Genomic DNA, 13612 nt, shown 5'->3' with positions numbered 1-13612 from the left:
ACCAGGTTGGTAGTTCAAACTCACCAGCTGCTCCTCAGAAACCCTATACAGGTTGCTATGAGTCAGACCTGATTCAAAAGCACTTAACACCAACAATACTGTGGAGTCCTGTAGGATAAGCTCTGGACTGCTAACCGAGAGGTCAGCAGTTCAAATCCACCAGCTGCTCCTCAGAAACTCTCTACAGGGTCACTATGAGTCAGAACCGACTGCATGGCACTTAACAACAACAGCAATCTAGCCTGTGTCTATTGGTCACGTGTAAGTTTTGGCCCAGCATCCTGAAATGTTCCCCTGAGCATTCATGGTTTTCTGGTGAACAATTAGCATTGCAAAACATACAAAAAAATAAATTCTGAGATCTTTAATTATATTCCTCCCTTGCTTCCACAAGGAATCGTTCCCTTCTAATAATGTGCTTTATCTACTTTGATGTCTGAATTCACCGCCAATATCTCAGCATTTGTTTCCTTTCCTCTGACCCAGGTGACTAATCACAGGAGAGGAAAAGAGCTGTAAGAATTTTACCACATTGTGCAATTTTCTAATAAAACACAAGAGGGCAGGTTCTACTTTGTTTAAGCCTAATTCCACTTTGCTAGTAATCCGGATGGTCACTGTGCTAATTGCAAATTCTCAAAGGCTCTGTACACACCTAAAATGAACGTGTAATCAGGGGGTGTAGCTGTTGGTGAAATTTTTATTATTTTAATAAGGAAGGACAAGTGTGCGCCTTTTAACCTGGCATTACTTACAACACAGAACAATTCATTACTCTAGGAATAGTTCAGCTTATATTTATAAACTTCCAGAAGAGCAGAGACTGCCTCAAAGAGGATCAAATTCAGTTACTTTATGACTAAGAAGTGTGACTTGGATTGATGGAACAAATGGCATAAGTGAGCTACTGGTTTTTGACAAAAAGCTATTGTTGTTGTTAAGTGCTGTCGAGTTGGTTCAGACTGAGAAAGACTTTGTATAGCGTTTCCAAGACTATAAATATTCTCTGGAGCAGAAAGCCCCATCTTTCTCCCTTGGAGTGGCTGGTGGGCTTGAACCATGGACCTTGTGATTCTCAGTCCAGTGTTTATCACATGGAGCCACCAAGCACCCCAAAAGATGTAGTCTAGATAAAAAATATATAGAACATACAGACTTTGATGGAAACCTTATATTTTTCTTTATTTACTTTATTTTAGAAAATTCTGATTTATTTTGCAGTTCACAACAGTCTCATGTTATTTTCAAAAATTTATTCAACTACCTACCAAAGCCTAATGAAATGCACAAAAGTTATTTTTAGCTTGACCATTCATTGTCATTAAAGTCAAAGTAGCTGAGCCATTTTTGAAGACCTATTGGGCCCAGCAACCAAAGGCGCAGCCGGCTTGGTTTTTCTGGCTGAGTCACTTACCACTAACTCCGTTTGCAGAAGCAAATCTTTCGGGACATCAGCCTTACTCTTGATGTCCAGGTACCAGATTTGAGCCAATGAAATTGGCTTTGAAATCTCAATAACCATCAACTTCTTCAAAGTGCAAGACGTCATAGTAAAGACCGCCTCATTCTTAGTTCTTATGTTCTGATGATTGCTTAGAAAAATATAACCATTTAAATCTGCAGGATTCTAGCCTGTGCAGATGATTTGCTTTTAAATGATTGAGACTTTATTGATTAATACTCATAAATAACTGTCAGTACAGTGCAGCATTAATGAATCTAAAGTCAACTCTTAAAAGCAAGCCAAATGCATTCTATGTGAAGAACTTTTGTGTAAGGCTACCTAGTCAGAGTTGTTGTTGTTGTTAAGTGCTGTCGAGTCGATTCCAACCCATATCGACCCTGTACAGGGTTTCCGAGGGTGTAAATCTTTACGGGAGTAGAAAGCCTCATCTTTCTCCCGCGGAGCGGCTGGTAGTTTCGAACCGCTGACCTTAAGGTTCGCAGCCCGATTCGTAACCACTACGCTACCAGAGCACCTAGTCAGAGTAATGGGACTATAATCAAATTGGCTTACAGCCAGCTGAAAGCCTCTGTACTCCATGTTGTTGTTGTTGTTGTTAGTGCCGTTGAGTCGGTTTCGACCCATAGCGACCCTGTACAGGGTTTCCGAGGGTGTAAATCTTTACGGGAGTAGAAAGCCTGATCTTTCTCCCGCAGAGCAGCTGATAGTTTCGAACCGCTGACCTTAAGGTTCGCAGCCCAATTCGTAACCCTTTTCTAATCAGGCTTCCTGAGAAGAGTGACTCTAATAGGTCCTTGCATGGTACAAAGAGTTTGCACTCAACTAAGAACTCCTGGTGTGGTGCTATAGCACTGAACTGCTAAACACAAGTTCAGCAGTTCAAATCCACCAGCTGTTCCTCAGAAACCCTATATAGACTCAATGACATGTAACAACAACAACTAACCTATGGTTAGCAGTATGAACCCACCCAATGGTGCCTTGAGAGAAAGGTCCAACCATTTGCTATTGTCAAGATTACAGTGAAGAAAATATGGATCACACCTCTGGAAATATAAATCACTACCGTGTTTGTGCAAAATACTTTGGTCATATGTTTCATGACACATAGCCTAGCAAAATTACATGAAACAATTAATACTGAGCAAAGTGTCAGGAGATTCTATAAACATCAGAAATTGACCTTTGTGGTGGTAGTGTTGTTTTTAATAATAAGAAATTGAATAATTTAAGATTTTAATGAGAGGGACCTAGTTGAATTTAGATACATCTACAAAATTAATACTATGCAGCAATTAAAAATGATACTGCTTTATATTCATGGGAATGGAGATATATTCAATGTATTCATGTATAATTTTAGTAAAAAAGCAGATTTTAATGTAAAAAAAAGAAAATATGGATCAATTCTACCCTATAACACATGGGATCATCATGAATCTGAATTGAAAGGCTGCAACAGGTTTTTTGTTTTTTGGGTTTTTTGTTTTTTTGCATTTTGTTTGTTTTTTGCTATACTTGTTAATAGGTTCAAAATAGTATATTAATTAACTAGAAAATGATAAATTTCATTCTCTCATCTATTTATTGATTACTATAGGACCAATGTTTCTCCAGTTACTGAATCTTATGATAAATCTACTGTTAAAAAAAAAAAAAAAAAGTAGACTTTAAACAAATTCTGTAAAGTCTAATTGTCAAAAGAAAACTGAGTGGATCATTTATTCATTCAATTCCCATCCTCTAACCATATGTATTTTAATTTATCAAGAACATTTTAAAGGCTGGAGAGTGACAAAGAAAATTTTAAAAAAATATAAAAGGAAGTTCCAGGCAGATAATCAGGAAGGACACCTAAAAGCAGATATGGTGGTGGTGGTTATGTGCCGTGGAGTCGGTTCCGACTCATAGAGACCCTATACAGGGTTTCCTAGGCTGTAAATCTTTACAGGAGCAGAAAGCCTCATCTTTCTCCCACGGAAAAGCTGGTAGTTTATATATTTATAGCTAAAAAGGATCTAAGCGATACCACCTACCACCCCCCAACCCCCACACCTTTGGTAATAAAGAAATTTAGGCTAAAGAAGATTGAATCATGAGCTTGCTCAGATCTCAAATTACAATGACTTCCAAATTTAAATGAATTCAATGATGTAGTGTTCTCAAAACACACATAGGCTTAATCAATATGAGGCAGTAGCATCAGATACCACACATTGTGACCTCTAATTTTATTTGATGCTAGAAAGAGACACAAACAATCTAGCTTGAGTTTGTTAAACCAACAAACAAACCAGAAACTATAGCTAAGCATTTTCTGCATTTGGAATCGTCAGCACAAGAGGAGGATGTATACCAGAGACCTTCAAGTAAAGGAGAAAGAGTGAGGATTGATTTCATCATTATCGCGGCAAGAATGTTGGTCCGGCCATGTCTCCTCTAGGGTAAGGCCTTCCACATGCTAGGCTTCTTCCATGTATCTCTTGTTGCTTAGTTGTGTCTCCATTAGGGGTGTATAACCTCTGCGATGTCTTCTATACTGAAGAAGAAAGAGCAACACAAAGACACCAACCAAAGCCATCAACACTCCTATAACTACCAAGAAAGTTAGGGTCCAACCGGGAATTTCTTCTGTTTCTGCGGCTGAAATTATAGCAAAAGAGAAGGGTCTCCAATCAGAATTTCCATTAGTTGAATGCTCTTAGGAAAGAAAAGAATAAACCAATTTGCTTTTCACAGGCATTTTGGATGACAAAGCAAAACTATTCTTGCTAGAATAAAATTTATCTTTTCTTTCCTTACCAACTATTTATCATATTCATAATTGTTTTTCTTGAGGAGGCTGGAACTGGGATGTCATTATTTAAATACAGCTTATTGTATTTAACGTTTTTTTTTTTTCTTACAATACTTACATAGAATAAACCCTCTGAGGAAGTATATAACTATTTTTGTGAGTTAGAAACACATTTGTAAAAATGCATATAAAAATGGTATCTGGGGAACTGCAAACTACGCAGCCTGAGGTGGAGAAATTCTGCTACTGTCTCTACCTGTTTTATAGGGTTAGAAATGGCAGACAGAGGTGAGATAGGCTTTTATGACAGGAGACACCCAATAACAGAAGCAGATGGCATGTGTACTCATTTAAACCGTTACAAAAAAAAAAATCTGAATCTTCCACATGATAAATCCAATCCTCAACTCAAAAACATCTTATAAGACCTCTTTGACAAAATTAATGGATCTCATTTTTTTACTATAGTTATGCCTATTTATCATTTCTTTCTTTAGACATTTTCTTTTCTTAAGGCAGACATTTTTAAATACAATTCTCTGAGCAGGGTTCTTGTTTTGCAGCAGTTATCTAAGGGTGAGTTTCTCCTTCTAGTTCTTCCCTTTCATTGTCACTGAGGGTCCTGATGGGTGGCCACCAGCAGCACAGTGTTGATCTTCTTAAAGCACACGTTTCTATTCTAATTATTTCTTTGTTCAAGAACCAAAAATGATTGCCTCTTCTGCCTCACTTTTTTTTTAATGTATCATTCTGGAAGTTGCAATGCTATTCATTCTTTTTTGGGAGGTTGGGGGGACTTTTTATTGTGACTTGAATGAAGGTTGACAGAACAGATCCTCATTTTCACATCCAACACATCTCACACTTTGTTTCATCTCAATGATTGCAATCCTTTCCATGTAACAACAGTTATCCCACTTCCTCCCTGTAATTCCAATTTCCATTCCATCCTCCTTCCCAACCCCTCTGAGCTTTGTCCCCAGATAAATGTCACCCTTTTTATCTTGAATTATTGACCATTCATCAATACCTCATCAGTGTTGGTGTACCCCCTACCTACTGCTTGGCTGAACATTGGGCCACAAGGATAAGTTCTGGTCCAGACCTGAAAGTAGCCAAGGGCCATAGTCTCTGGGTCTTCCAGTCTCTTTCTGACCAGTAAGCCTGGTCTTTTTGATAATTTTGAGTTTTGTTCTGCATAGACTTCCCCTCTGTCAAGGGCCTTCTAATGTGATTCCTTTCCAGAGAAGTTGATAGTGGTAGCTGGGTACCATCTAGTTCTTCTGGTCTCGGAGTCATGGTGCCTGATGTTCACACATTCCATTGGTCTTCTGGACGAGCTGATGCCAAGCATCTTCAATTTCCATTACTCGTCTTTCTTCCGCACATGGAGAGACCACTTTAGACAGACATTCATGAGCTTTTAAGATCCCAGTCTCTGCTTCACTTTTAAGGTCCTCCATAATCAGATCCAACCTTAATTCACAGTAATCTTCGACACAAACTTTCCACTGCAAGCAGGCGTCTTCTCACAGGCTCCTGAAGAGACCACATTTGCCTTTGTTCTAAGGAGTCCTGATGATGCAGTGGGTTAAGTGTTGGACTCTGATCACAAGCTACAAGGTTCGACTCCAGCAGCCACTCTGTGGGAGAAAGATGAGTCTGCTATGGTAACGATTTTGTAGTCTTGGAAACCCTATGGAGAGTTCTACTCTGTCGTATAGAGTTGCTATGAATAAGAATCTACTTGAAAGCAGTGGGTTGGCCTTGGTTCGGTTCTCCAACCTTCTTTCTTCTGTAATACTCCATTGTTATCTTGTCCCCTGCCAAAAATCCACCAATTCTTTGAATCTAATACAAGCCCCACCTTCTTCAAGCAGCTTTTCCCAAACTCCTTATTCCTTTCTCTACCTTTTGTTTATTTATATTTTCTCTCACAGGACTATAAATTTCTTTGTCAAATCAATAAATAATGTGAACGTGTGTCTTCCATTGATTTTACAAATCCTGGGTGTATTTCAGCCCTTGGTTTATTATTGACAATTGATGTCAGAGAGGAAAGCCTGGTCAGGATACACATTCTAAACTTTTTATTTTATTATTTTAATTCCAGACAAAAGAGAGGGAAGATGTTTACAAGGTATGTCCTCAACCACTTAAAGGAATGAAATTTCAGATCAGTAAGGAGAACAAGTAAAGTAGAAGGGAAAAAACTGAGGATCGTTATCAGGGCCTGAAATACTTTGGAGTCAGAAAGTGATTCACAAAAGGTCAGAAAAATGTCTTACCGACTTTGTAGACTGAGATTTAAGGAAGAAGAAATGGACACAAATGGAAATAGATACAAATAGGGAATGTCACCAGCAGAGAGTGTGTGTATTTTTAGAGTCTTGATAAATTAGATTCTTGTTTGTTTTACTTTTCCATTCTCAAGTTGTCCTGACACACTTGAATGTCATATTGAGCCATATAGGGGCCTGGACAAAAAGCAAACTGTGTGTCCCCATATCCACTTCCTTACAGGAGTCCTGTGTGGCACTGTAAGATGAGCATTTGACTGCAGACTGCGAAGCCAGCAGTTCTAACTCACCAGCTATTCCTTCGGAACCCTATACAGGGCTCTATATGAGTCAGAACCAACCAACTTGATGGCACTTAACAACAAATATACACTTAAGTGTAGATAGCACAAACGGTTTGTGTCAAACTATTAACCTAAAAGTTGGCCATTTGAATCCGTTAGGAGCGTAATAGAAGAAAGCATGGTGATCTATTTCCATAAAGATTAAAAGAGATAATAAGCATGTTGCCATTGAGTTGATTCTGACTCACAAACAACCCCATGCATTTCCGAGTAGGACTGAGCCCCGGAGGGAAGTGTTGGCTATACGCTTTACAAAAGCACATTGCCAGGTCTTTCTTTCATGGCACTGCTGGGTGAGTTTGAACCAACAACTTTTTGATTAATAATAGCCCAGTACAAACGGCTTGTGCCACCATAAAGATTATATAGCAAAAAAACAAAAACAAAACAAAACAAAAAAAACCATTTGGAACAGAATATGAAATCAACTTCACAGCAGTGTGTTAGACTGATACCCACTTATCAAAATAGTCTCCAGTATTTTGAACCAGATTAGAAAGGCTAACCAAAACTCTATATTTAGAAATAAAGACTTTATATAAAACCCTTCTGGTGTCCAATCTGTTGGCAAGGTAAGTTCAACCTCATCAGAAACACACTGGTGGCGAATGTACTTATTGGCTGTTTGGAAGGAAACCCAGCAACATAGTTTAGTATAAAACAAGCAAAGGCCAATGGCCCATCTGCGTTTAAAACTTTGGTAGTTTCCCCATCATGGGTTTTGTTGGGGCTCGTTAGCATTCATTTTGATATGTTAAAATATCACATTGTATTATGACTGATCTTGATGACTGTTTTATGGCATCCCCTTTCAATTTTGTGCTCTGGGCAAGTACTATACTTATTTCACCCCACTGCAGCCCTATTTTCAAGCTGCTGTTGCTGTCTCCTCAGCTCCTGACTCATGGAGGCCCGACATGTTCCAGAGTAGAACTGCTCTTTAGGATGTGCAGTAGGTGTTGGGTTGTTAAGCTTGAGGTCAGCGGTCTAAACCCACCAGCTGCTCCTTAGGAGAAAGATAAGGCTATCTGCTCTCATAAAGATTTACAGTTTAAGGTCAGCAGTTCGAAACTACAAGCTGTTCTGTGGGAGAAAGATAAGGCTTTCTGCTCCCATAAAGATTTACAACCCTGTACAGGATCGTTATGAGTTGGAAGCAACTCCATGGCACATAACCACCATATATATATACAGACCCACATAGAGTCACTGAGTCCTAGTGTGACGCTGTTGGATAAGCACTGGACTGCTAACCTCAACGTTGGCAGTTCAAACCTACCAGCTGATCTCAGAAACCCTATACAGGGTAGCTATGAGCTCGAACCAACTTAAAGGCACACAACATATCGTCGCTGTGAGTTGGAATTGACTCCTTGGCGGTGGGTTGGGTTGGATTTAGTTGATATTTACAGAAGCAGTGTGCTAAGCCTTGCCTCTGTGGAGCGCTGGGTAGATTTTAATTACTGTCCTTTAACTTGCAGTCTATGGCAAACCAATTGTACCTGAAGGTAACTTCAAGTAATCGTCTCTAAATCCTGCTGGTTCCTTTCCACATCGGGCCATCTCAACTTTTTTTTTTCCATAAGGAGTTATTTATTTATCCAATTAATTCTGATAAAATTGTCAAATCAGGTGTAAAAAGAGATACTCCCTTAGTAACTCTTGTTTTCTTAAACAACTGCCCATCAGTCCCTTGCTGGCAATTTTATGGCTCATTTTTGCCATTTACACCTATTCTAGAAAATGACCAGTAAACTAAATTATCCCCAAAAATTTCAATGAAAGGTTTTGGTTTACATGAAAAAAGGAAAGGAAGGAAAAGAGAACGGAAGTAGTGATGAGGCAGGGGGAAGTGATAAAGGATAGGACGGAGAAAGAGAAGCAGACATGGAAGGAAGGAACAAGTGGAGGAACTAAGGAAATCAGGAAGGAAGAGAGCTCCTTTAGAAGAGAAACAAGCCACGCAATTTACAAATGGTATTAGTTACCTGTCAAGTCAATGGCGTAGTTGTAGCCAAGTTGGTCTGCTGTTAGAAAGAGTTCCTCATTAGTTACTGGGGGGAAGAAAGGAACCATGTTATACATCCGATTGTGACCAATTGGTGCCAACTCCTGAGGCCAGGCATCAACATCAGGCGTAAATCTTTTCATCCACTCATCAAAAATGGCATCAGTAAAGGAATGAAGGACCTGGAAGATAGTTGAACACAGTGCTTAACATGGGTTGCTCTGCTTCAATCAGATTCTCAAGCTTTCTAGAAAATGGAATGGGAGTCTTTTTTTTTTTTTTTTTTTTATAAATTGAGTGAAGGCCTACTGAGCAGATCTTGAGTTTGACAGTCAACAAACTTTACACTTCGCTTCATTACTTGATAGCAATCACCTCCATGTACCTGCAGTTAAAAACATTTACCTCTGTTCCTTTTAACTAATGCATTCATCCCTGTGTTTCCCACTACCCTCACCTTTCCTCTGCTAACCTCCCTCTTGTTGAATGTTACCTGCCTGTTATCCATGTTAACATGTGTCTACCATCTAGCTCAAGAATAACTTTCCCTTCCCTTCCCCACACATAACCATCAGAGACTGTTTCTTTTATCAAGAAAATCTTTTTGTAACTCTTTACCACATAGGTCTCATACAAAGTTTGTCCTTTTGTGATCGACTAATTTCATAATGTCCCCCAGGTTCAACCATGTTGTGAGGTGGTTCACAGATTCATCATTATTCGTCACCATTTTGTAGTAATCCATTGCATGTATGTAACAAAATTTGTTTACTCATTCTTCTGTTGATGAGCATTTAGGCTGTCTCCATCTTTTTGGTGTGTCTCTTATAGACAGCATATTGAAGAATCCTGTCTTTTTTGTTGTTGTTGTTTTTATCCCTTCTGTTCTTTATGTCTTTTTAATTTTAAGGTACATTTAATCCATTTACATTCAGTGCAATTATCAATACATAAGAATTGATTATTGTCATTTTTCTGTGTGTGTGTGTTTGTGTGTGTGTGTGTGTGTGTGGTGCTGGTAGATGCTTTGTTCCACATAAGTTTCTATGCTGAGTTCATTTTGTTTGTGGGTTTTCTTTGCATTTTCATTCCTGTTGTATTCATGTTTACTAAATCTTCTTGCTTTTCCTCTTTTTTTATTTTGATGTGTAGGTGTATTATTTTTCTTTGAGGTTGCTCTGTGGTTTGTTAATTTTTCCCCTGCTTAAAATAGTCTGTTTTACCTTGAAAGACACTTGACTTCCTTGCCACATGGAAGTTCTCTGTCTATACTATTCCTTCTTTTTGCTTTGTAGTTGACTTCATTATACATTGAATACTAGTTCCCTCTTTTCAGTCTTGCAGGTTTTACTTTAAATACTTCTTTATCTGGATTGAGTTTAATTATGGTATGTTTTAGTGATTTTCTTTTGGGAAATATCCTGTTTGGGATTCCTTCAACTTCTTATACACTTATCTTCTCATCTTTCATGATGTTAGGGAAATTTTCTTCCAACTCTTTGGCAATTTTCTCTGTGCTTGTCTCTTCCTGTTCTGGAATTCCATAAGTTGTTCCTCTTCATGGTGTCCCATATAACTCTTAGGATTTCTTCAGATTTTTTTGTTCTTTTTTTCTGTTTGTTCTTCTACCATACTAGTACTGAGAGATTTATCTTCAAGCTCACTAATTCCGACTTCCATTGCTTTGCATCTACTCTTTTGCTGTATTGTTCATTTCTGAGATCTTAGTATTAATATTCTGGATATCTACTTGCAAGTTTTGTATTGTTTCAAATTTTGACTTTATTTTGTTGGATTTTTTCTTGTATTTTCCTGTATTCTTTAAAAGTTTTTTTTTTTTTTTTTTCAATGTTCTTATTCCTTTCCTTGATCTTTCTATTGATCCTTTGAAGGTACCTAATTAACATTAGTTCCATGACCTTTTTTCTCTTAGAAACATTTTCTGGCTTTACGTCCCAGTCATTTGTTTGTGCCATTCTCAAGTTTTTTCATATGAGATAAAATTGTCTGTTGTCTCCAGGGTATTTTGTGGGTTTGTCATAGTTGTAAAAACAAACAGTGCAATTTGGATCTGGAGGAAATCTCTGAGGTACTCTTGCAATTCAAGGAGCTCAAAGGGTGGCTGTGGAAGGGATGTGACAGTAGAGTTTCTAGCTCTAGATGGAGTTCCTACTGGCCTCAGTGTTATCCATGTTCAGGGCACTCAATCTGGAAGTAGCTCATAGGGGTACTTGATGGAGCTGCTTCCAGTGTCTGTTAAGACCCCAGGGAAACTGGAGGCAGCATAACTGGTTAAATGCTGGTCTGTTGGTTTTATGGGTTTTATAAGTCTGGAGCTGAGCCAACCGAAATTCAAGCATCAAAGCAGCACACTAAAGTGCTACAGTCAGCCCACACCTAACACTGGTGTGGCTCCCAACCACGCAGCTCCAAACTCCTGGAGAGCAAGGTCTGTGCTAGGGGTGGATGAGGGTGGGAGTTGGCCACACTCCTGGTCACCAGGGAATATTTGAGAAAAGATGAAATCATATCTTTTCTATCACCAGTGCAAATCTGCTCTGCAGGCCTCCCTCTACTGTCAAAGCTGCTCACAAGATGGTCGAGACACGTCATCAGTTTCCCTCTCTCCCCATCCCTGCTCAGCCTCTCCTCCCAGTAAGCATGCCATCCTCCTCTCTAACCTTTCTTCTGAAGTTCAGGGTGCCAGAATTTTCCTCTGTTGTCTGTCTTATTTTGTCTCTTGTGTCTTTGTTGAAGAGGACCTGTATAGTGCATCTACCTAGTCCTCCATCTTCCCGGAAGTCTGGGATTCTTCTTGACACAGAGCATTTCTATGTATCTATTCTAAAGGAGCTCTGGTAGCATAGTGGTTACAAGTCGGGCTGCGAACCTCAAGGCCAGTAGTTCAAAACTACCAGCTGTTCTGCAGGAGAAAGATGAGGCGTTCTTCTCCTGTAAAGATTTACAGCCTCAGAAACCCTGTACAGGGTTGCTATGAGTTGGAACTGACTCCACAGCACATAGCCACCACCACCAGGTGTAATGGTGAACAGACGAATGAATTCCTTGAATGAATATTTATTGAAATTAGTCCCCCTGTTCCATGTGACAGGCCATGAAAAGCAGACACTGTGCCTGAGTTTCTGAGCTTACAGTCTAGGCAATGAAAGGACTCTAAGTGCCAGACATAAATGCTGAGCTGAACTTTCATGCATGCATCCTGTTGCAAAATCAAGCCTATCGATGTGGAAACTTTACTGTTAATATTTAAAAACATGTAATAATTACTGTATTTGAAAAGAGCTTTTACAACTTCCTTGAGAAAATAAAAATGACTGCTATGTGCATTACAACATTTTTAGACTTTCTTTTGCTGGCCAAAGACCAAGAATTCAGAATGAGAGAGTTATAAAATGAACAGATGAAAGAGAGGGGAAATCCCCACTTCAGAGATTTTCTTTCTTTGACTGTTCTGTGGATTATAATATTGGTAAATGCAACCTCTCTTCTTTCTCTTCTCATAAAACTAAAGAATCTAAGTATTGACTAACATATCTGTCTCTTCACACTTGTCCTTTCTCTGAAAGAAATAAATTAGCAAGTATTTACTGAAGGCCTCAAAGGTGCTTATACTGATGCTAAACCTACAATGTGGTACACCTGGTACACTCCCCAATTATACCGATTGCCATTGAGTTAACCATGACCCATGGCAACCCCATGTATATCAGAGTAGAACTGTGCTCCATAGCTTTCAATGGCTGATATTGTTGGAAATAAATCACCAGGCCTTTGTCCACAGTGCCCTGGGGGAACTTGAAACTCCAACTTTCTGTTCAAAGTCTCATGTGCTAATTGTTTTCACCATGTAGGGACTTCACTTCCCCTCACAGACCTCTAACTCCTTAGAGAGAAGGTCTTTTCACCAATGAAGTCTCAGGCTTAGCTTGCTAGCTGGATAGAGTCTATGCCTAGTAAGCATTTGTTGGTTGATGGCAGTGTTAAGCAAAGTAGTTTTATCTATATAGTCTACCTTCATTCAGTTGCTTTCCTATATATCTAGATCTATCATCTATCTATTATCTGTCTATATTTCAATCTATATGCCTATCTAATCAGTCTGTCTAGCTATCTATTCAATGTTGTTGCAGCTTTTAAATGCCATTGAGTTGCTTCCAAGTCATCACGGGCTTATGCACAAGAGCATGAAGCACTGCCCAGTCCTGTGCCAGCCTCACAATTATTGTTATATTTGAGCCCATTGCTGCTGCCACCATGCCAATCCATCTTATTGGGGTCTTCCTCTTTTTGGCTGACCCTCCACTTTATCAAGCATGATGTCCTTCTCCCTTCTTATAATATGCCCCAAGTATGCAAGACAACGTCTTGCCATCCTGGGTTCTAATCAGCATTCTGGCTATACCTCTTCCAACACAGATTTGTTCAGTCTTCTAGCAGTCCATGGTACTTTTAATATTCTTCACCAACACCATAACTCAAGTACATCAATTCTGCTATGGTCTGCTTTATTCATTGTCCAACTTTTACATGCATATGAAGCTATTGAAAATGTCATGGCTTGGATCAGGTGCACCTTAGTCCTCAAACTGACTAAGCTCTTGAGCACTTTAATGCTCAATAATTCCTAGTAAAACAGTAGAATGGTTTAGGCTTTGTTGTACAATTCAGCCCAAATGA

At 39.1% G+C, this 13612-nt stretch overlaps 1 protein-coding gene across 1 annotated transcript in view; it reads right to left on the bottom strand.

Annotated features, from left to right (window-relative positions):
• Positions 1 to 3926: 3926 nt before the first annotated feature.
• DCT (dopachrome tautomerase) overlaps positions 3927 to 13612 on the bottom strand; it is a 53197-nt gene continuing 43511 nt past the window's right edge. The window contains exons 7-8 of the mRNA XM_006832005.1: positions 8895 to 9096; positions 3927 to 4108 (exon numbers count right to left, since the gene is read on the bottom strand). Coding sequence (XP_006832068.1) covers positions 3927 to 4108; positions 8895 to 9096 — 384 coding nt within the window. The remainder of the gene's footprint in view (positions 4109 to 8894; positions 9097 to 13612) is intronic.

This window comes from Chrysochloris asiatica, unplaced genomic scaffold (genome assembly GCF_000296735.1).
Source record: "Chrysochloris asiatica unplaced genomic scaffold, ChrAsi1.0 scaffold00005, whole genome shotgun sequence".
NCBI lineage: Eukaryota > Metazoa > Chordata > Mammalia > Afrosoricida > Chrysochloridae > Chrysochloris > Chrysochloris asiatica.
The sequence above is the reverse complement of the archived record's forward strand: the minus strand, read 5'-3'. Positions and strand labels throughout refer to the sequence as shown.